At 55.0% G+C, this 23,636-nt stretch overlaps 1 protein-coding gene across 2 annotated transcripts in view; it reads right to left on the reverse strand.

Annotated features, from left to right (window-relative positions):
* The window catches only part of RBM19 (RNA binding motif protein 19), a 149,023-nt gene that overhangs the window by 6,442 nt on the left and 118,945 nt on the right, over positions 1–23,636 (reverse strand). Inside the window, exons 24-25 of one of the 2 annotated variants that reach the window (XM_037816980.1) lie at positions 15,279–15,390; positions 12,113–12,645 (exon numbers count right to left, since the gene is read on the reverse strand). In XM_037816980.1, coding sequence (XP_037672908.1) covers positions 15,311–15,390 — 80 coding nt within the window. In that variant the 3' untranslated portion in view covers positions 12,113–12,645; positions 15,279–15,310. Of the gene's footprint in view, positions 1–12,112; positions 12,646–15,278; positions 15,391–23,636 lie in introns of those variants that run through there. The other variant, XM_037816979.1, reaches the window with a different exon arrangement.

A 23,636-nucleotide genomic window follows, 5' to 3' on the forward strand; every position in this document is an offset into this window, starting at 1 on the left:
CTCCCTTTCCAAGGGGCCACTCCTGGCCTAACACCCGACCCACCACCAGCCACAACCTTCGTCCCCTACTGGATGGGTCCTCTGCACGATGGAGTCCCAGCCAAGACTCAGGTCACAGCCCGTGGGCTGTGGGCAAATGAGAACCAACCGCCACAGACACCCTGGCTAGGAGCTCGATGTGGAGACAGGCTTGATAGTGATGGGGACAGATGACCCCAGGCTACAGAACCGCTGGCTTTTAAACCTGCATGGCATCCCTCCACCTGTGGCCTGGAGGCAGCCTGCATGGCAGGGGAAGGGAACAGCAGTGTGTCCAGGACACCACCGAGTCGTGTCCATGGCACCCCGTTGTCTTCCATGCGTGCATGACCACAGACACACCTCACGTCCCAGCACAGCCAGGGGCTGCCTCTGTGCTCCCACTGCCTTGGATCAGCATTCCCAGCCTGCCGCCAGTGCCTGAGCTCTCTGCTCTCCACCTGCGGGCTCCGGGCGGGCAGGGAAGGAGCTCTGTAGGTCAGAGGGACCTGTGGGGGGACACAGCCCCAGCCTCTTCAAAGCCGTAGTTCTGGAGAAGTCTGTTAAGCCCTGAGCCTTCATCTTAACTATAAAGTGGGGGGAAATAATGGCACCCACAAGTCACAGGGGTGTGGTGAGGATTCAATAATTTACCATCATTTAGTCCCCAGGGCTGACACTTCAGCCCTGGCAGGAGGGTGGCCACCATCATTAGGGGCCAGACCGGGCCCTCGGGAACGTCAGGGAGCCACCTGGAGGGCTGCAGGGTCTTCTATTTCTCAAATCCCTCCTCTAGCATGCCCCCGGTCCCCGTCCCCATCTGTGGAACGGATCTCACCCTGACACTTGGGGACTGTGGCACTGCACCAGGAAAGGGCTGGTGTGATTTATTCTTTGCCCACCCCCCCACAAACTCCTGCTAAAGATCCAAGCGATCCTCCCAGTGTGTGAGGAGAAGGGGCATTCCCAGTCCATAGAACGGGGACCGCACCCCCGCTTTCTCGGGGGGCTGCGTTTCTGCATCCCAAAGGTGTACGCTGACCGAGGTGCACTGCGCAGGCCCAAGGCACACCGTGTGGAGCAGTGGGGGCCGTCAGGCCCAATCGTCAGCTCTGTCTGCCCGCTGTGTGGTCTGGGGTAGTGACCTAACCTCTCTGGGCTTTTCATCGCAGAGAGGAGGCTGATAACGGCGAGGTGGTGGGGTTGTGAGGAACACCTGAGAGACTGCTGGGGATCCCGCCAGGTGCTGGATGGGCTGAGGCCAGAGTGGGGAGGTGGAGGCGCGGAGGGGCTGAGAGGAAGCACAGCTCACTTCCATCTCGCAACCCCAGTCTAAAGAGGGGACCCTGGCTTGGTGGTGCCCAGCCTGCTGCTGGGTGGTCTCCCGCCTAGGCTGGGACAATCCTCTAAGGCAGGTGCCGCTATGATCCCCATTATACAGAAAAGGAAATTGAGGCACAGAAAGAACAGGTAATTTTCCCGAGGTTGCAGAGCTCGTGGCCGTAGGCCTGGGATCTTTCACCCCATTCTGCTCGTCCCCCACCACAAGCTGGCCATATTTCTGGTGTCCTAACGCCCTTCACTGTGGGGAAGATGAGTAAGCTCGCAGCTCACGGGAGGGGCTCAAGGCAGGTCTGTGCCCCACCGGCGCCCACCCTCGCGACTCGGGGTGCTCTCTTGCTCCCCAGGACCACATCTTCCCAACTTGGCGGCAAGGCTGCAGCCCTGCTGGGGCCAAGGGGTCACCTGCCATCTCTATTCGATCCCGAACCATGGTCAGGAGATCAGGAGAGAGAAACTCACCTGCCTCAGCCCCTCTGCTGGGCTCCCACATGCCCTAAGCCAGCCAGGTACCAGGAGGGCACCAAGCACCCCGAAAGACAGCCCCTTTCCCCAGGCCTGCCTAGGCCGGTAGCTGCATTTCTATGACTTGCCCCCCCCCGCCGGAAGGCCAAGAGTCCCAGCATCCCTGCACGTTGTAGGGGCACAGAGCCTGCTCCCAGCTCCCTGGGGGGTGCTGCCTGTGAGGGGATCCCTGCCTCACCCACAGCTGGTGAGCAGCCCCTCGGGCGACTGCATGGCCATGGGCCACCCTGCTGGCAGCTTTTCCAATTCTGGTCACATCGTGTCCACACCTGCCTGCCGCCGCACGCCGCCACCACTCCTTCCGCGGACCCAGTTTGGGGTGAAAGCCTTGCTTATTAGTCAATCTGGATCCCACTTACTATGAATTACCAAGCCTGATTGATATTCATGAGTGGCTGCAGCTGAGGCCGCAGTGAGCTGCCACGTGACTTCCCGCCTGGTGGAGAGGCCGCTCCGGGGGACGGGGACCTGTGCAGCCCCCACAGGCAGGCAGCACCGCCTTCCCACCCCCACGCAGCCGGACCTGCAGGCGCCCCCAGGGCTTTCAGCCTGGGTGGCCAGGGGCCGGGACTGTAGGGAGGTGGGCAGCAACTGCCACCCGCCCCTCCGCTTAGCTACCTTCCACTCACCCGTCAGCTGAAACGTCACCTCCTCCGAGAAGCCTTCCTGGCCCCCCCGCCATTAGGCTCTCCCACGCCCCATCCCCTCCCTGCACATGAACGAAGGCAGCACAGTCAGCAGTCACGGGTCTGCACTTGGGCATGAGTTGCATCGCGGGGGGCTTGCCATGAACCCTTGGTTCCTGATTGCCTGGGGCTGGGCACCGGGTTTTTTAGGACTGGTGGAGACGAGTGCCGGGCTCCCAGGGTCCTTGTCACCTGGCTGGGAGGGAGGGGTCCTGTTTCCCAGGTTTTCCGATGCTGAAGCTGAACGGAGAGGCGGGACCTGCCCCAGGCCACAGGGCTGCCGGACAGGGAGGCAGACCCTTCCCGGGGTCACAGGGGGAGGCTCGGTCTGTTACCCCTAAGGGCTCGAGCTTTTTGGAAGTCATTTCGAGGACCCCATGGCTTTTATCCCAGAAGCCAGACGAGATTAGACGAGAGGCCAGAAGCAATAAATACTGTCAATTCAAAGCAAACAGGAACTTTCACAGCCTCTCTCCCTACCAAATCCCTCCCCCTTCATTTTGAAATCCACTTTGGCCTAAGGGGGTGGCGGGTGAGGGGGGGTGCATCTGAACCCTTCTAAGAAGATCTAACTAAAGAGAAGAGAGAGGAAGCCTGGGCCTGAAAAGAACAAGAAGGACCGGCTTTCCAATCTCAACACCCCTATCTACACCCCCCAAACGAGGCTGCAGCTGCCAGGCAAGGAGAGGCAGCCGGGCCCCTGATTTAGGGCTCCAAAGCGAGAGGAGGTCCAGGAAACGGGGGAGGATCCCGGAGGCAGAGAAATGAGGCTAAATCCCCAACTGAGACTTCTCAATTCAAACGTCTCCCAGAGAAAAAGGGGTGGAAGCAGACTGAGACTGGGATCAGAATGAACTGGACTCGGCTGTTGGCGAACCCCCAGAGGGACTGGAAGGAGGGCGGGGCCTGAGCTCTCCGGGTGAGCACCCCTTCCGTGAGGATGACTGGCGCTGGACACTGCCCAGCGAGAGGGAGTCTGCCCATGACCTCAGGTAACTCGGGCCCACCTGGCCATGCCAATCGAGCAGGATGGCCCAGAGCGCTGAGGAAAGACAACCAGCATGGAATTTTCCAGCAGGAGGGAATTAACACCCGGTCCACTCCCACTGGGGCGGGTGAGGCTTGATGAGAGCCACCTGGGTCCCTCCGTCGTGCTCCATGCTCCCAGAGGATGACGTGGGACGGCAAGCCACCAGAGGCTGAACTCACCTGCCTGGCTGGGATTTGAAGGCCAGACTTGGGGCTCTGTGGATTCCAGCCAATACTCAGTGGGTGCTTCCTGCATGTGGACACTGCTCTGAACAAGCTCACAGCTGTGTGGGCTGCTGAGCCCGGGGGCAGATGCTCAGAGGAAGTGTCCACACCTGAAGGGGCAGTCAGGTGAAAGGGGCGTGGGACGTGCGGGACGTAATCAAGCTGGCTTGGTGCTAGGACAGGAGGTGGGTGGATGCAAGGCACGCTTAAGAGGCATGGGGCAGAAGGACTGATTCATAGTCCCAAGTTTTCACCCCATCCATGTCTTTTTGTGGCTCCTTCCCACACTGACCTTGGGCGTCTCCACTATGAGCTGCTTTGCCAACCGGACAGGAGAAAACTTGACATAAGGGAGGCTTGAAAAAGCCCTTCCTCTCTTGTACCTCTGCCTGTGCCACAAGAATAAGTCTGCACTGGCCCGCTGGAGGATGAGGAGGCACTAAGACGGCTAGATGAGCTGACGGCCAGCCTGAGGCAGGTGGGGGACCCAGCCAAGACCTGCTAAGCCGCCTCATCAACCTGCAGCTGAGACCAAAAAATGCTCACCTGACTGACCGAGGAGCTAAACTAAGTCCTTACTGTTTGAAGCCATGGGGGTTTGGGATTGTTTGTTAAGCAGCATTATTGTGGCAACAGATAACTAATACAAGCTAGAACTGGCAGAACTTGGGGTTTACGTAGTAGATACTCAATACTATGAATTTGCCACTAGGCATAGCTTTAGCTGTTAGAACCACAGATTTTGATAACACAGTTTCTGTTACTGTGATATGGTAAATATTCTGCAATTTTAGGGTTTATTTTTTGACTCCGGTTGTTTGAGAGAGATTTCCAGGGGCTTTCTTTTCCCTATTTTTTTGACATAATTTTTTTTTTTTTTTTTGCATTGTAGGATGTGGTTGGCACTTCCACTTTTTGGAATTTATTGAGGTTTTCTTTGGCAGCTTCACATATAGTACTCTTTTAAAAATGTTATCAGGACTCTTTAAAAAGTAGGTATTTTCCATGTTTATGGCAAAGAATTTGATATTTGAAGGCAGGAAATGTATACATGTATCCTTAAAATCAGTGGATACAAAACCAGAATACAGACAAATGGCAGGGGTCAGGTTGGGGCACTTGATTAAATGTAGAGCCTCAAGCCTCACCTCCCTTAAAACGAACTCAGCTGGTCCGAGGAGGGCCTGGTAATCTGAGTTTTAACAAGGCCCTTCCCCACTCTCATTCCTGTGTGGGGAGAATCACCACTCCCTGCATAACACTGTTTATCTTTTGTTTGCCCTATTGTGGGCAGAGAAAGGAGAGTTCGAGTCCCTGTTTTCTTCTACTTACTGGCCCTGGAACTTGGGCTAATCTCTCTGAGCCTCAGTTTCCTCCTCTGTCAAATGGGACAATGGCCCATCTCATCGGGCTGCAGTGAGGGCTGCCTCCAAGGTACCAGCCAGAGTTAGGCTCAGTGACAGTGGCCACCGCCGCCACCATGGCCCCGGATCCCCGTGTTCATTCTCTAGAGTCAGACATGGCACTAACTTTCAGACCTTTGCTTGAAAGGCAAATAAATACTATTCTTCCATCTCTTGCAATCTAAAGAGCATTTACAGTTGCAATGGGGCATAGTGTCTGCCTGCTCGGTCAGCCCTCCCCACAGCCCAGTGAGAAAGGGAGACAGACCTTTCCTGTACTTTATACACTGATTACCTAAGTTCACTCATGAAGCAAATGTTCACTGATCACCCACTATGTGCATGCTCTCAGCTGCCTGCCACTCGCTGCCCGCTGACTCATCTCAGGACCCCTGGAGTGGGGACAGCCCCCCTCTTAGGATGCAGGGCAGGCGGCTGCAACTGTGTCTTGGGCGCTTGCCAGCAAGAGAACAGGAGAAAGGAGGGTTTTCTAGGCGATGGGTGAGGACATTCTTTCTGCAGAGGTAGGGAGGGGCACCAGCGGACTTGCAGAAGGAATAAAAGATACGCTGTAGGAGGTTCTTCCCTGGGGCTGGCTGGCTCTGTGGTCCCAGGCAGAGGTGGGCCACTCTGCATTGTTCTTCTCTTACTTATAGACTTTCTGGGGTTCCCTCCTGCCCTTGGGGCAAGTCTACACCTCAGCCATCCATGTGGCTGCTACTCACCCTCACCCACTGGGATTCAGTTTAGATGCCACTTCCTCCGGGAAGCCTTCCCTGCCCTTCCTCTGGGCTCTCTTGGCCACCAGCATTTTCCCCCTTTCCTCTCTCTGCACTGTAACTACCTGGTCACTTGGCCAACTCCCCAAACGTACTGAGGATTTCACGAGGGCAGGGACCAGCTCTGTCTTGCTGTATTCCAGTCAAAATACTTGCAAAGAAATTGGTAATGCAGTGGGTTGGGTGGAGGCCCCCAAAAGATGTGCCCACCCAGAAGCTGTGAGCATGACCTTATTTGGGGAAAGGGTCTTTGCAGATGTCAGTAGGGTAAATATCTCAAGATGAGGACATCCTGGATTATGCAGGGGCAAACTAACTCCAATGGCAAGCGTCCTTTTAAGAGAAAGGGAGGAGGTTTGGGAGACACAGAGAAGCCCAAGTGAAGACAGAGGTGGAGAATGACAGAGCAGTGGCGAGCCGAGGAGCACCAGAAGGGGCAGGAGGGGTCTTCTCCCCGATCCTCCGGAGGGAACCCAGCCCTGCTGACTTCTTGATTTTGGGCTTCCAGCCTCCAGGCTGTGAGAGAACAAATCTCTGTTGTTTTAAACCACCAAGTTTGTGCTGATTTGTGATGGCAGCTCTAGAAAGCTCACACCCTGCCCTATCAGTGAAAACCTTCCTGAAGATCGGAGAAAAAGAAACGATTATAAATGGGGAAGGCCTTTACTGACGACCCCCCCCACCCAGGTCATATGGAGAAATCAGCATTTCATCCACATATGTGAGCTACACGACCCTGTGTTTCCTTGGGGGTTTTTCACTGACAAATATCACTTGGGTCCAATGGTGGCCTTAAACATTTTTTGGGTTAAGAACCAGAGGAAACAAGAAAAGAAAATTACAGACCAATATCCCTTAAGAATATAGATGCGAAAATCCTCAACAAAATACGAGCAAATGCAATCCAACAGTATATTAAAAGGATTATACGTCATGACCAAGTGGGATTTATCCCAGAAGTACAAGGATGGCTCAACATAAAAAAATCAATGTATGTAATATATCATATTAATAGAATGAAGGGAAAAACCACATGAACATCTTAATTGATGCAGAAAAGGCACTTGATAACCTCCAACGTTCTTTCATGATACAAACACTCAGAAAACTAGAAATAGAAGGGACCTGTCTCAACATAATAAGGACATTTATGAAAAACCCACAGCTAACATCATTCTCAATGGTGAGGGACTGAAAGCTTTCTAAGACTGGACACAAGACAATGATGCCCAGTCACTACTGTTATTCAACACTGTACTGGAAGTTCTAGCCAGAGCAATCAGGCAAGAGAAAGAAATAAAAGGCATCCATACTGGAAAGGAAGAAGTCAAATTATCCCTATTCGCAGATGATATAATCCTAATATAGAAAATTCTAAGGAATGCATGAGAAAGCTACTTGAACTAATAAATTCAGCAAAATTGCAGGACACAAGAGTAACATGCAGAAGTCAGCTGGGTTTCTATCACCAGTAATGAACAATCTGAAAAGGAAATTAACAATTCCATTTACAATAGCATCTAAAAGAATAAATAAATAAATAAATAAATAAATAAATAAATAAATAGCATCTAAAAGAATAAAATACCTAGGAATAAATTTAACCAAGGAGGTAAAAGACTTATGCTGAAAACTACAAAAACTGCTGAAAGAAAATAAAGAAGACCTAAATAAGTGGAACAATAAATATCCCATGTTCATGTACTGGAAAACAATATTTTGTTAAGATGTCAATACTCCCTAAAGTGATCTACAAATTCAATGCAATCCCTATCAAAATTCCAGCAAAATCTTTTCTGTAGAAATGGAAACGCTGATCCACAAATACAAATAGAACTGCAAGGGGCCCTGAATAGCCAAAACAATCTTCAAAAAGAACAAAGTTGAAGGACTCACATTTTCTGATGTCAAAATTTACTACAAAGCTACAGCAATTAAAGCAGCGTAGTATTGGCATAAAGATAGACAAACAGACCAAAGGAAAAGAAGAGTCCAGAGAGAAAAATTTTGGCAAAGGTGCCAAATCCATTCAATGGGAAAGAATAGTCTCTTTGACAAATGGTGCTGGGACAACTGAAAATCCACATGTAAAAGAACGAACATGGACCCCTACCTCTCACCAAATACAAAAATTAATTCAAAATGGACACATGACCTAAATATTAGAGCTAATACTATAAAACTCGTACAAGGGAACATGGGGAAATATCTTTAGGACCTTGAAGACAACAGATTTTAAGATTTTATACCAAAAGCACAAGCAACAAAAGTAAAAACAGATAAAATGGACTTCATCAAAATTAAAAACTTTTGTGCAAAGGATGCTATTAAGGAGGTGAAAAGACAACCTACAGAATGGGAGAAAATATTTGGAAACAATATATCTGAAAAGGGTTTAATATTCTGAATATATAAAGAACTTGTACAACTCAATAACAAAAAGACAAACAACCCAATTAAAAAAATGGGCCAAATATTTGAGTAGACATTTCTCCAAAGAAGATATTCAAATGGCCAATAAGCATAAGAAAATATGCTCAACGTCATTAGTCATTACAATGCAAATTAAAGCTACAGTGAGATACCACTTCACCCCCACTAGGATGGCTATTATTAAAAAAAAAAAAAAAAAAAACACAGAAAATAATAAGTGCTGAGGAGGATGCAGAGAAATAGGAACCCTTTGTTGGATTGTTGATGGGGATGTAAAATGGTGCAGCCACTGTGCAAATCAGTTCAGCAGTTCCTCAGAAAGTTAAACACATAAGTATCCTTTGAGCTGGCAATTCCCAGTTCTAAGTATATACCCCAAAGAACGAAAAGGAGGGACTCGGACAGATATTTGTGCACTGATGTTTGTCACAGCATTTTTCACAATAGCCAAAAGGTGTAAGTAACCCAAGGCTCCATCAGATGAATGGATACACAAAATGTGGCATATACATACAATGGAATATTATCCAGGCAGAAAAAGAAATGAAGTTCTGATAAACGCGACAACATGGATAAACCATGAAGACACCATGCTGAGTGAAATAAGCCAGACACAAAAGGGCAAACGTCTGATTTCTCTAATAAGGAAGCTGGAGGGGACTGGGGCCTGGCTTCTGGCGAAGCTGTAATGAGGCTGCAGCGCTCCTTTTACCCAGCGGCTGGCCCAGAAGGCCCGGGCCGGGGCTCCTACGGGAACACACTGGCCTTCTGGATGGGGGGCGATGGGACGAGCCTGCGGGGTGTGGGGACACTGCTGTCACCCTGAGGCTGGGGTAACGACTGCCAGCCCCTGGGGGGTGCTCCCAGCTGCTCATTCAGTCCCCACGTGTTGCTGATTCCGAGTAAGAGGACACTGCGGCACAGGGAGGTGAGGAGCTTGCTCGAGATCACACTGCTGCTAATTGCCAAGTGGGCTCCAACCCAGGGGGGCTGGCTCATGCAGGTCACCCGGAAAAAGTGGCCTCAGAGACATGCAGAGGGAGCGTGACGAGCACGACAAGGGCGCTCTGCCACTGTGCGACATGCTCACCCTCCCTGGGTGTGGCTTTCCAACTTGTAAAAGTAGAGGGGTTTGGCTCAGATCAGGAGCTGGCAAACTTCATGTAAAGGGCCAGATAGTTCATACTAGTGTTCCAATAAAACTGTATTTACAGAATCAGGCAGTGGGCCAGATTTGGGCTTTGAGCCATAGTTTGGGGACACTTGGTTTAGATCATTCATACACTTCTTCACTTCTACCTGATTATATTTATGTTCTTTTTTCTGCTTGCCAATTCACTATTGTTTTTACTTCCTCCTTAGAGCAGCTTGATGAGATCACAGGTTTGATGGGCTAGTTATATACTTGCATTTGTGGAATAACATGATAATAAACTCATAATTAATAAAAAATGAAAAAAGAAAAACAAAAAACATTTGTCACCTAAAGTCATCTCGTATCCCACCGAGGCCCATGCTCCATGCTTGGTGAAATATGTTTAGATCAGTGATTTTCAAACCACTGAGGCACTCAGGGGAAGAGTGAAAATGTGTGTGTGGGGAAGCCGGTCTTTCACCCCAACTTTGAATGAAACAGTTCTGCATTGTCTGTTTTTTACGTTGGGTTTTGAAGAAAACGTCTATTTTTAGAAAGGGTTCTTGGGCCAAAAGAACTTGAAAACCATCTAAAAGTGGCTTTAAAATGAAGTTAAAGCTTCTGAGCTACAAGCTGGGATTTCTCAGCTCTGTCTACACAGGGCTGTGAGTTCCCCACATGGCCTTGGAGATTTCTGAAAGAAAGATTTCCCCTTCTGCTTCAGCCCAGACCTCTCTCCTGAGCTGAGACACACCTGTGCCTGGCTGCTCCTCACCTCCAGTGGTATGGCTGACAGCCCTCTCCAAGGTCACACACAATGTTTAAAACCCAAGCCCGGCGTTCCCCCGAGCCAGCTCCTCCTGCACTCCGCCCCATCTCAGCACATGCTAACTTCTTTCTTCCAGTTGCTTAATCCCCAACCTTGGCATCAACCTTGGCTTTGCTCATCTCTCAGGCAACCCTTTAGTAAATCCCACTGACTCCACCTTCAAAACAAGTCTAGGATCTGACACGTCTCACCCCCACCCCAGCCCACTGCTACCTCCCTGGGCTAAGTCGCCACCACCTCTCCCATGGGTCACTACAATCACCTCCACCCTTGTCTCCAGCTTCCACCTGTGCTCCTCAACAGCCCAGTCTCAACCCAGCAGCTGGAACGAGCATCTCTGCTCCCTGACTCAGCACCAAAGCCCAAGCCTGTCGAGTGGACGACGGTGAGGTCCTGGAGGACGTGGGGTCCTGCCTGCTCCTGCTGTTTCGCCCCTGCTGCCCCATGTGAGGCTCTCTCTCCCCTCTCCCTGTCTCTGCTCCTGCCACCTCCTCAGGGAGCCCTTCCTGGGTCCCTCCAGACCCTCCCTGAATAGGAAGCACCTCCAGCTAGCCCTAGAGGAGAAAATGCTCCGTCTGTCTCCACCATTCGACTGTCAGCTCCTCGAGGCTGGGGCAGTGCCACCTGCTGGATGCATGAATGAGGGTGTCTTAGGTTTGAACCTCTCCTGGGGGCTCATAGAGCCACAGAGCCTCTATGAGCACCCAGGGATGAGGCCCAGGGCTCAGCCCCCAGGGGCCAACTGTCCTCAAATGCACAACAGGACCTGCCCCATCACCCCCACTCTCTACCCTGGAACCCCAAGATGTCAGGGCAATGCCTGGCGTCCTCCACAGCCCTACTGAGCTGCCACGCCCACCCATCCACCCAGGATTGGTTGCCTCTCACTACATTTAAACACAAAAAATAATTCTGGGACAAGTCACCAAATGGGGAAAAGCATCATCAGATAAAAAGGGGAAACCCTTCATGCCAGTCCAAGCTGCACCTGCCCTTCTGGGCCTCAGTCTCCTCATCTATCAGGTGGGTACGCAGGGGCGAGGGGAGGAGGGGGCGCATTGGTGGCTCTGCAGGGTCAGGTCCCCCCGTCCCAGCCGCTTTGGAGAGAGCATGGAGAGCACGAGGCGCAGAACGCGGGCGTCCGCTAGGCAGGAGAAAGAAGACGCCACCTGCCTGCCCTGTGGATTCCCGACTTGCCAGTTCTCATGATCACGTGAGCCAATTTCTTAAAATAAATCTCCTTCTGCACACACGTGCACACACACACCCTGTGGGGTCTGTTTCTTGGGAGAACCGTGCCCACTAGTGGTTTTAGGTGGGGCTCTGGGGCTGGCCCTCTGCCGTATGCTCTTGGGGACGTCACTCACCTCGCTGAGGCTGTTTCCATCTCTTCACAGCGAGGGTGAGGACGGGAGTCACCCACTGTGTCTCCAAATAGTTAGGCAGCACCCACTGTCCGCCAGGTGCAGGGTAGGTGTTGTGCACGCAATGGGGGCTTCCAGGCCGCACGGGGACGACAGGCACTCGACGACCACACCAACGGCCACTTACAGCCGGGACGGTGCAGAGGTGGGGAGGCGCCGGGAGATTTTGGACAAGCACTCTGTGGGACGGTGCCGGTTTCAACCGCGGAGGCATTACGGGGAAACAAATTACTGTTAATCGAGTGCTCTATTAATCTTTTATTAATACTGTGGCCAAACTGAAGCTCGGCAGAAGCGACGCGGCCCCCGGAAATAACCTGAGAGGCTCTTGTGCGGGATGGGAGGGTGTGCTCCACTTCGGCCGGGTGCACCAAAGGGTTAAAGTCATTCTCATTAAAATTTAAATTTCAGCAGGCTCTCGTTCTCCCGGCCCCGTCCGCCTTTGAACGTGTGACTGGCAACCATTTCATATTTCAATCCCGGCAGAACAAATTGAATTAGATGTTGAGACCAAATTCAGCTCTGTTCACCAAAGCCTGCATGCTCGGCTTGCACTAATCCTTTCCCCGACGCCGCGGAGCACAGACGGGCGCTGCGAGGCGCCGGCTGGCCACAGAAGACAGAAACAATGGAGAAAGCAGTGAAAGAAGAGGAAAAACACACGGGCAGAAGCCGCTGGAAAGTGCCTTCTGCGTGACACGCGGGGGTCCAGGGCCTTCCATCGAGCCTCATGGGGCATGCGGGGGTGACACGGCTGTCTGCCCTGGTGTCCCTGGCCCAGCACGGGGCCGGGCACAAGGGGGACACCGAGTCAGCATCTGCGGGATGAAGGAATGAGTGGACGAGGGTGAGCATCGGCCGTGGGCACTGAGGACACACCGGCTGGCCTGGGTCCTTTCTCCGATCACCACACACCCATCCCTTTCACAAAGGGACAAGATGCTTGCGTTGGAGTCTGAGCTTAACTCTGGTCTGTTGACCCTCCCAGCTCCCCAGCCCAGTGGGCAAACCAGACTGGGGATGCCCCAGCTCACGTTTCAGGGGAAGAGGGAGACAGGCCTTGCAGGCTTGGACGGGAACCCACCACATGGGTTGGTTGGAAGGGCTGCTGAGGACCTTGCTTTAAAATGAGTCAGTCTGTGGACTGGCCTAGAGGCCCTCCCCGGGGCCTCTGCTTCTGGGTTTTGGAAAAGACAATTCTGCTATGGCGATGGTGTCCCTGTACCTGGACAAGCCCCGGAATCAAAACAGTTAAGAACAGGCACAACAACCTCAAGGCAACTGCTGGGGGAAAGAGCTGGCTTGAACCCCAGTGGTATACCTCAGCAACCACTACCAGCTGACCTGGGGGTTGGCTTTGAGCAAGGAATAACACGGTGAATGATTCTCCTGGACCTGGCTTTCCCCCTAAGCTTTGCAAAGGGGTGGCCAGTTGGTCAGTGGGATGCCCAGTCTGCCAGCTCTGAGGTGGGTGGGGAGACGGCACCTCCTCCAGGAGGCCTTCCTGGATACACAGGCTCCTTTCCGCCATGACCCGCTTTCTGGCAAGTCTCAGTCCTGCACTGGGCCTCCACCTGGGTGCCCAGCAGCCTGCTCTACGATCCTGGCCCCAACTACCTGGATCCTCACTGGGTGTAGCCCCACGCTGTCCCCTCTTGTTGAACGACAAGAACGATAGTGGTAACTACAGTCACTTTAGCATTCATTCAGCATGAAGCAGCTGCGAATGGCTTTCCATTCATGACTTTATCTTTAATCTGTAAAAGTATCCCATAAGGTAGGACTTCTCCTTGCGCTCTCTTTAAAGATCTGGAAATTGAGGCTCAGAGCGGCTGAGACCCTCCCTGCAGGTCATGCAGGCAGCAGGTGGCGGAGCTGAGGTTCCAGGCTGGGCCTTCTGCGTCAGGGGCCTGGGCAGCCTGCTCTCCGGGGCCACCACCCCTCCTGCGGCTGCCCCACTGTCACTCATCCTGGCCCTCCAGGCCTCGTCTGACTGTCTGTTCACTCCCACAGGCTGACTGTCTGTGCCCACAGTGGAGAAGCCAGAACCTTCCTCCTTGCCTTGGCAGTGTCCGTACAGCGCCGTGCCCTGCAGGTTCACTTGCTCAGGCTCCCCGGGCCTCACACTCTGGGCTCAGCCCCCAGGCCCCAAGCTTCCTCGGTCCTGGCAGAAAGAGAAGCTGAGACTCTCAGGGGGTGTTGCTGGCCTGAGACCACGCAGCTGGGCAGGGGCTCTGCCAGGATTCAGGCCCAGGGCAGTTGGGCTCCAGCTCCTATTGCATCTTCCGGCCAGAGTAGGTGTGTGCAAGCACATGCACATGTACACACACACACACAAGCATGAACACGCAGCTTGGACACTTGCTGGGGTGAGGCCTGCATGGCACTTTGGGGCCCCAGCACGTGAGCAGAGAGCCCACCATCAGCGACACGGCCTGGCCTAACCCTGGAGACAGGGTCCAGGTTTGATGCCCGATGCAGTTGGTGCCCGGGGGCTTCCTAGGGTGGCCGGCAGGGCCAGGGGATGCCCTGGGTCGCTCAGCTGGGCTCCCGATCCCATGTGACGAGGATGGGGGAGGAGGGCCAAGTCCCAGCGGAATTGTGAGTTGTTCCTTGGCTGGTTGGACGTGGGCAGGCATCCTGGCTCAGCAGTCTTCAAGGTGAGAGCAAGAACTGGGCCTGTGGAGCCGTCTGCCACGGGCCCAGCACCGTGCTGGGTGCTTTGTGCAGATCACAGTGCTTCTTGAGGTTTATGGTGCTGGTACTCCTTGGGGACTGCTGCATTTACTCCTAACACCCTATGAGGTGGCAGCTAGTTAGCAAGGAGGAAGCTGAAGCCTGGGGCGCGTTAGAGAACTGGCCTGAGGTCCCCCAGCTTGAGCTCGGAGGAGGCAGTTCCAAATGCAGATGCTCTATAGCAGAGAGCCTGCCCCTCACCCCCCCAAGGCTCGGCTGCTCCCAGGGTGGGGGAGAGTGGGTGCAAGAGTTCACGCTCCCAGTGTATTTGTGCAACCTTGAGCAGGTCTCAAATCCCTCCACAACTTGATCTTCCTCTCCCTGGGTTGCTGGGAGCAGCAAATGGGAGAAATGATGTGAGAGCTGCTGACAGGACAGGTGCCAGTTGGTTTTCATTTGCTTCTAGGTCCTTGTCTCCCGCCCAAGGGGCTCCCCTGTGTAGCCGCACTGGGGCCCGTTCTCCCCGGCCCTCCACTGCCCTGCAGAGAGCCGGGCACCGCGCAGGCGCACGGTATCTGTTAGGATGCGTCAGTGGGCGAGGCGCCCGGAGCCGCCTGTCCTCACTCACCTGGGCCCCCTGGAGGGTGAGGAGCCTGCTGTCCGTCCCAGTCTCCCCTGCTGCTCGGGCAGCATGGCCCCCGCCGCCAGCCCATGGGGGTGAGGCGCGCAGAAGCCGGAGCGGCGTCCCAGTCCCCAGGGCCCCAGAACCACGTACCCTCGCAGTGCCAGGCGCAGCTGAAGGGTTTGCTACTCGCTGTCGTTTTCACTGTCTTCCAGCTGCTCCAGGATCTCGTCCAACACCACAGACCGCTTTTTCTTCAGGGGCTCTGTGTGAGCCCAGATGGCAAGAGAGGAGAAAAGAACAGCCGAGAGGGTTGGGAGGCAGGAAGAGAGAAATGATGGGGAGAGGGAAGGAGAGGAAAAGGGACGAGCAAAACGGGGTGGGGAGAGGGATGAGAAGGAAGAAATGAGAGAATGGAGGAGAGGGCAGTGGCAGGAGAAAGGAGAAGAGACAGAGGAAGGAGCGGGGAGAGAAGAGGCAGAAGACAACAGGAGCAAGGGGAAGAGAAGAGAAAGCACGAGAGAGGAGAGAGGAGAGAAATACTGTGGGTTAGTCGCCAGCTACACTGGGGGCAAGCTGCCTCTCTCCCAGCGCCCCCCAAATTCCCCTGCCTCCTCCTGCCCATCACCTGGCCCCCTCTCATGCCTTCTTTCACCACAGACAGCAGAGTCCATTTAGAAAGGGTGAGGGGAAGGCTTCTGTACTAGCTACCCACTCCCAGTGGGCACAGGGTGACATCTCCGCCTGGCTTGGGGACTAGAAGCCTTCAGAAAGGCTGGGCCAAGTGCTGGACAAGGTTTGGGGAAACAAGCAGACGTGGTTCCTGTTTTCCTGGACTCTAGCAGTGTACTAAGTGGCCGGCACACAGTAGGTGTTCAATGAATGCTGGGTGAATGAATGCAGAGCTCAGGGATTCCAGAGGAGGAAGAGGGTCAATTCTGTTTGGGAATAACAATTAGAGGTGGCTTCAGAGAGGAGGGGCTATTTACCTTGGGCCTTGAAGAATGCAGAGGAGTTTGTGACGGGCGGAGGAAGGAACACAAATAAAAGCGTGGAGGTATGAAAGCTCAAGGTGGGCTCAGCAAAACATGCCTTCTGGGTCCCAAATGCTATTTACCGAGTACCCACTATGTGCTTCGGCTTGAATCCTCTCAACAACCCCACAGGTAGGGATCATTAACTCTTACCCCCAGAGAAGTTAAATCTAAGGTCACCTCTCTAGGAAACGGCAGAGCCAGGATTCGAACTCACGTCACAGCAAATCCTTTCTATTTTTTAGGAAGGTCTTTAGTGCTGGTTGGAATATGCCAGGGAGGCAGACAGTGGTAGAGGGGCATGCTAGTCCCCTTGACCCCCCAGGAAGGGAATGGAAGGGGCGCTGGGCCATGGGCCTGCCGGCTCTGACTGTCCCTCTGCTGATCCAGCCACTGGTGAATGGGCAGCTCCATTCACAGGTAACACTTGATTTATAAAGAGGCTGTCAGAATCCCCTCTTTTTCACAGGGGTCCCCCCAGAGCTGAGCACAGTGCTTGGCTCAGACAGAGATGGAGAATCTGGTTCTATTCTGGGTGGTCTTAGGCAAGAGGCTTTATCTGAGTCTATTTTGTCATTTTGTTCCTCCAAAGTCGATCTGGACACTGACCCCTTCTCAGACTCCCCACCCCCAATCTCTTCTCCAGCCGGCAGGCCGCGGAGCCCTCTAAAACATGTGCATCAAGTCCTCTCACTCTTTGACCACAAAGTCCACGGTTTTGCATCACACACAGAGAAAACCCCAAGTGCTTGGTGGCGTCACTGGGCCAGCCCTTCCCCGGGCCAGCTCCCGCCCCCCTTGCTCCCGCCCTCCCTGGAGACCTCGGCACCTGCTGCCCCACAGTGCCCTTCACCCCCGTGCGAGCCCCAAGCAGCACCTCAGGAGGACCCCCGGTCGCCAAGGCCCGGCCTCCGACCTCCTGCCCTGTGTGCCAGGCACCTCTACCCACTCACAGCTTGGTGCCTGGTGGGCGCTCACGAAAAATCTGCCAACAGAGGGGAGACTGAATGGAGCAGCAGGGGGGCCTGTGGCACGGGTCAGGGAGGCTGAAGAAGGTGCAGGGGACGGCCGTGCCGACAGTTCCCAGCCCAGGCCGCCCACCCCAGGGTGCCCGAGGCCTGGCAGCTGTCTCCAGCATTGTTCATCACGAGAAGGGAGACGGGCACGGGGTGGGCTGCGGGAGTGGGGGGCTGGCGGCCCAGGGCTCAGATGCCGGCTGCCTTCCTCCCTCGGTGCCCTTGGTTTCCTTACAATCGCCGGGCTCTGGAGGCGCACAGTGGCCTCTGGAAATTGAATTTGTGGGGAGGTAATAAGAGCCGGGAAATAGAAGGGCAGCCAAATAGGGCCTGCAGGCCTGTCACAAATGCCCCGGCCCCAGCTGCTGACAACTGGGGGAGGGGAGCGGGATGGTGGCTGCCCCCTGGGCCGGGGCTGGCTGGGGGGAGAACTGGGGTCCCCGGGAGGCAGCAGCAGGGGCGGAGGCCGCGACCATCTTTACCTGTGCAGAATCTTTTGTTCTCTCCCATGGTCCTGACCACAATTCAGAGAGCCTGGCAAGGGGGCGGTTTTACCCCCCTCTTCACGTCAGCTCGGCCGCTGAGCCAGACCCGGAGCCTGCCCACTTCTCCCCGCTGTGCCGCTGCACCGTGGCCCAAGCCCCCAGCCTCTCATGCCTGGTGTGCGCCAACAGCCTTCCCAATGGCCTCCGCTCTGCTCCCCCCAGGATCTGTTCCCAACGGAAGCCTGGGGGAGCCCTTTGAGCCATAACCAGAGAAGTCACTCCTTGGCCTGAGCCCAGTGGGGGTGCCCCCCACTGCCGGCCCAAACTTTCCTGTCTCTACTCTCCCCGCACCCACTCTGCTCTGCAGCCCCTGGCACCCACCCCCTGCCCCCCACCCACACTCAGGGTCTGTGCACCAGCTGTCTCCTCTGCCTGGAGGCTCTTCCCCAGGAAGCCACTCAGGGCCTCGCCTTGCTAGTAGGCCTTCCCCAACCTCCTCGCTGAAAATCGTGAGTCCTCCAACCCCCAAACTCCCTCAGTGACACTCTGGGCCCCATTCCCTCTCATTCCCCACTGCGCTTATCACTAACTACATCTTTTACTTTGTAGGTCGCCTCTGTCCCCGTGGAATGTCAGCTCCCAAGGGCAGCGACCTTGGTCTGCTATGCTCAGTCAGGCCTGATGTTGACTGGCACAGAGTAGATGCTCAATAAACATGTGCTGGCTGACTGACTGACGGACAGACTGACTGACTGAATGACAGGGGAAGCCGAGGTTCAGGGAGTGTGGATTGCAGAAGGATAAACAGAAAGCGGGATGAAGCCAAAGGCAGTCTTGAACCATTTTTCATGTGTTCAGTCCCTTAAACAGCAGAGACTTGCTGTGTGCCTGCCCTGGCTGGTGATGGCAGTGAGAAGGGCAGGCCCCGCTCCACCTTAGATGCTCCTGGTCCAGGGGAGGAGATGGAGAAGGAGCCAGACAACTGCAACCCAGGGCGATCGGCACCGTGACGGGGGAGGCCCCTGCTCTGTGTCGGGTGATCAGGAAGGCTTCCTGGAGGAGGAGACAGTGCAAACAGGCCCAGGGTCCAGGTGACCCCTTGCTCAGGCCCTCTCCACACTACCTTGCCGACTATTCTGGCAGGCAGCTGTGCGGATGGTTTCGTGGCATCTCGTTAAAGATGCATGAACCATTCCAGCCCCCATGCCTTTGCCTGACCCAGTTCCTTGGCTTGGAATGGCATCCCTACTCTCTATCCCTCCCCGCAGGATGTCCATCTTTCCTTGGAATCATCTCAGCCCCAAATAACCTCTCCCCTCTTTTGATTACTTGCTCAACAATCCATTAAAGAGGAAGTGTGGGGGCTACAAGCTCCTACCCTCTGAAACCCCCAGTCCAAACACTGGAGAGAGCTGCTTCCAGCCCTGCCTGGTTCTGATGGGTGGTGTGACCTCGGGTGAGTCATTTCACCTCTCTGAGCCCCAGCTCCCTCTTCTGCTCTCTGCAGCTACTGCCCACCCCCCAGGAGTTCCAGGAGCGACCACACCAGGCAATGGCACGAGCACGTGCTATGCAGGCCGGTGGCTGCTGTTCCACTCGCTCACCTGGCATGAACTGTGTTCTGGTGGGCCGGCCCAGGAGGGCACCCCTGGGCATTGGTCAGGTGGCACAGCCTCTTAGAGAGCGGCCCAGGGCAGGGCAGGGCAGGCCAGCCCGGGAGAGCCTCTCTGCCACCTGGACAGCCCCTGGGATAGGGACTCTGCCTGTCCTGTTTGCTGTGCCACCAAGGCGGCCTGGCACTCAGAGGCGCTCTGTAACCTTTTGTTAAATGGAAGAATGAATGAATGAATGACTAAATGAATGAGTGAGTCCCAGGGCGCCAAGTTTTGTTTTTTTTTTTTTTAAATAAAACTGCTGCTTGTAGACAGCAACAAGACGCAATAATGTTTTCCTCAGCTACCCTCCCAGGATGAGAGAAACAGGACAAGAAAACAGGCCACCTGCTCAGATTTAAGTCCCCAAGGCCTCTGGGAGCCTCCCCTAAAGCACCAGACCCGCCCAGGCTGGAGTGGAGCCCCCAGAGGAGCAGCGTAGGGGTTGCGACTGCTGAACTGTAGAGCGGAAGAGCTGGGAGGCGCTGGGGGTCATTTTACAGCTGGGGAAACTGAGGCCCCAGAGCACGGGGAAGGCAGCCAGAGAGAGGAAACACGCACGCGTTGCACACACACAGACCTGATGGGCCCTTTGACATGGCGCTCATCATCCCCATGCCCATTTCACAGACGAGAAAATGGAGGTGCAGAGAGAAGCGAGCCTCCAGAGGAGACCCCCAGCTAGAACGTACTGTCCAAGGATTCCATCTTAGGGCGGTCAATTCGAACCCCACCTGTGCTCCCTGCGCTCCCCCGGGGGACTATGAGGCCCAGGAGCTCGTACCCGGGGCCTGTGGGCCGATACTCAGGGGCCATTCCCGCGCTCATGGGGGGCCTGGCTTCTCTGGCTCATGTCCAGTGCTGGGCTCCACCCCGGTGCCCCCGACACGCCCCCTGGGAGGGGCATCAGGCCGCGAGTTCCCACCCAAGGCCACCCAGAGCCCTCCGCCCCCAACCCCCGCCTGTGCTGCCACCACCAGAAGCGCCCTGCTTGCAGGGACCAGCTGCTGAAATCCCACTTCCTTGACATCAAAAGCCTCAGTGGGTTTTCACCAAACAAACATAATGCAGAACCGGAGAAAGGTGTAAAATAAATAAACGAAACAAGCTGTGCATTTTCTTTTAGTATTACAGCTGCACCCGAAGATAAACAACAAGTGAATGTCACCAAACATCAATACCCAAGAAATTAACTTGACAAAAAGCTCAGCCGTCCCCCAACAACCCCCCAGTCCTGCCCCCCGCCTCCCCACCCCCCAAACCAGCAACCACCACTTTGCATTTCTGGAGTTCCCATCTAATTATTTTATTTTTCAATTAATTCCTTGACAGAATGCCAGCCTGCATCTCTCTCCCTTCCCTGGCTGGTGCTACAGGCAGGCGGAGAGAAAGGAGGGAGCGGGTGGGCTGGGGGCTGCCGGGGGGACAAGGGAAAGTGCTTCATGGGGTTTTGTTCTGGAGGCAGAATGTTGAGGAAAGGCAAGCTGGGGGGACAGTGTAGCTGCTCGGGCAAGGCGGGATTTCTGAGAGGAAGCCTGAGAAGGGGCCGGCGTGAACAGTGGGGACGGGGAGGAGAGAGGGGCCAGGAGAACCCAGGCGGGCTCTGAGCCAGGCTGCCAGGATGCAAACCCGGCTGCTCCGAGCTGGGCGGCCTCGGGCAAGCGGCTCCCCCTCTCTGGGCTTGGTTTCTGCAGCGACTGAATGGTGATAAGAACAAGAGTTCCCACCTTCTAGGATGCATGAGTATTAAAGGTAAAATATATGGGAGGCCTTTAAAACAGTGCCTGGCACACGGTAGAAACTGGATAAAGGCTAGCCTTTCTCACTGTTAACGTCACCTGTTACAGAGACAATGAGGGCAGGCCGCTTCTCTCGTCTATAAAATGGAGACGGCAATACCAGCTCTGGCCAAATGCAGCCGCCGCTGCCAGTGACCCACCCTGGCGGTCACCTGCATGGCAGGCAGCTCAGGACATGCCAACTGACGCCCGGGGCTTTCTTGGGTGGCAGGGATGTGTGAGACCAGGCCCAGGGCAGGTTGAGGTGAATCAGTGGGGAGCTGATGGCTGCTCATCCCAGGCCCTTTGTCCCCCTGGGGACAGTCCTGAGGTGTGTGTGCTCCCCGCTCTTAGAGGACCCACTCATTACTGCCCCCTTGGTTGCCTCTCCTCCCTTCCTTCCACTCCCTTCCCTGCTTCCCAGGATCATCCTGGATCATCTGCCTGAGCCCAAGTCCTTGTCCCGGCTTCTGCTTCTCAAGGACCCCAAAAGAAGGCACCCGTCACAAGAGATGGCTGGATGGGACGGGCAGGGACTGCACACTGCTGGCCTTCTGAAGAGTTCTGACTTGCCCACCATGGTTTGACATAAAAGAAAAGAATAACAAATACTTAAAAATAGGGAGATTTTATGAAACAATCTGGATTTCTGGTTTCTCTTGGAAACGGGCAGAGCTGGCACACTGGGCCTGTGTCCCTGCCTAAAGGAGCTGATGGGGCCTGGATGCTGGCTTCCCCTTCGAAGGGAGGCCTCACGTATCTGTGATGTCGGCCTGTTCTAGAGGCCCCTGAATCCGCTGCTCCCCAAGATGAAGGACACGCAAGGCCTTGGCACATTGTGAAACACAGGCCCACGTGAAGGGTTTCCTCTGCTAAACCATGCCGGAGCAAGAGTTCTCCTGGGGTGCAGCTCTCTTCCCTTCAGCGGAAGAGGTGGGGGTGGAGTGTGCAGGGACCCTGAGGGGCTGGGTCACCATGTGGGGGCCCCAATGTGAGCAAAGCCACATGCGGCAGCCATATCACAGCTCCAGGCAGGCAGAACTGGGATTGGGGCGCTGTCCTCACTGGCTTTCCCCCTTCTCTGAATAGCCCCCATCAAAAAGGACTCGGTGTGAGAAGGGATGCACCCCAAGCAGCCCAGTCAGGGCAACAGCAAACCATGGAAGAGTCCTACGAGGGGCACATGCTGAAGGCACAGTGCCTAGAAAACTGGGAACCCGGCAGCCCAAGTCCAGGCCAAGGGTGAAAGAGAGGCTCCCCCTGATGGAGTGGAACCCCAGGTCCAGGGGCTCCAGCAGGGGAGACTCCCCAGGTACCTGCTGGGTTCCAGGCAGCAGCAGGCCGGGTAGGGACATCTTACAGAAATCCCACAGTTGTCCCTGTTTCAGATGAGGAAACGGCACTTAGGGCTGTGGAGAAGCCACGGGAACACGGATGGTCCGAGCGGGGCCTGGAGCTCAGCTCTGCCTGCTCCAGGGCTTCCGCTGTCCTTGGTGATGCCCAGGTTCCCCGTGGTTCCGTGTGCCTTGATGGCAGCGGGAGATGCCAGGCAACCCCCAGGAAGGAAAGGAGTGAGCGTGGACTGAGGTCGTGCAGCAGCAGCCCCATCTCCATCAGCAATTTTCTCCAGGGACCAGTGTTCTCAACCTGCCGCCCCAGAGAACCATCTGGAAAACCACTGCAGCTGGTGCAAATGGCCTGGGGTGGGCCTTGCTATGATTGCGGCCACTATTCCTGCCGATGTTATTTGTGGTGCCGAGGGCTCAGGACATGCCCGGTGGCAGGCTCTGGGCATCCCGGGCTATTTGCGGTGGTGGCTTCAGTGGCTCCCCACACCCTGGGGTTGGTCAAGGCGCTCTAGCCTGGATTACAGTGGATTTAGCCTGTGGTCAGGCCGTGGGGGGCCCAACTAAGCCTGTGGGAGCTTTCAGGCTCCATCCCACAAGTGTTTGCATTAGTTACAGATGCTGGGAAAACCTGGGCCTGGGGGTGACTCACCGCAGAGAAGGGAAAGAAGAACCCAGAAAGGTCGGAAGGCAGCTCCTGCTGCCTTTCCTTGGCCCCGGTTGGAAGAGGAGGCCGAAAGGGAGGAGTGGGTCACATCTCCACCCGGGGCTGAGGGAGCTGGAGGCTCAGGGCTGGGTGCCACAGGGAGGGCCGCAGACTGGCAGACAGACAGCCCAGGCTCCCTGTAAGTGGGGCGGCTGCTGCTCAGCCTCGGCGGCCCTGTGGGAAGGTGGACCGGGGCCAGCAGACCTGGTTTTCCAAGACAGGCCAGAATTTTGATTTTTAGGTCAAATCTTCTAATAGTAAACAGTGGCATTTAATTCGAAAACATTTTTTCCTCCATCTTGCCAGCAAAATAAACATCCGTGAGCTGGCTTCAGCCGCTGGCTCGCCAGAGGGCCCCTCAGCTCCTCTGTCCTCAAGCCCCCACTAGTGCGCGTCATCTGTGGCAGGAAAGCAGCGAGGACAACCGCCAGGCCCTGGGCTGTTCCTGGGCTTTGCGGGCTGGGCCGGTCCACCGTCCAGAAAGGGAACCGGCC

This window comes from Choloepus didactylus, chromosome 23 (genome assembly GCF_015220235.1).
Source record: "Choloepus didactylus isolate mChoDid1 chromosome 23, mChoDid1.pri, whole genome shotgun sequence".
Taxonomy (NCBI): Eukaryota; Metazoa; Chordata; class Mammalia; order Pilosa; family Megalonychidae; genus Choloepus; species Choloepus didactylus.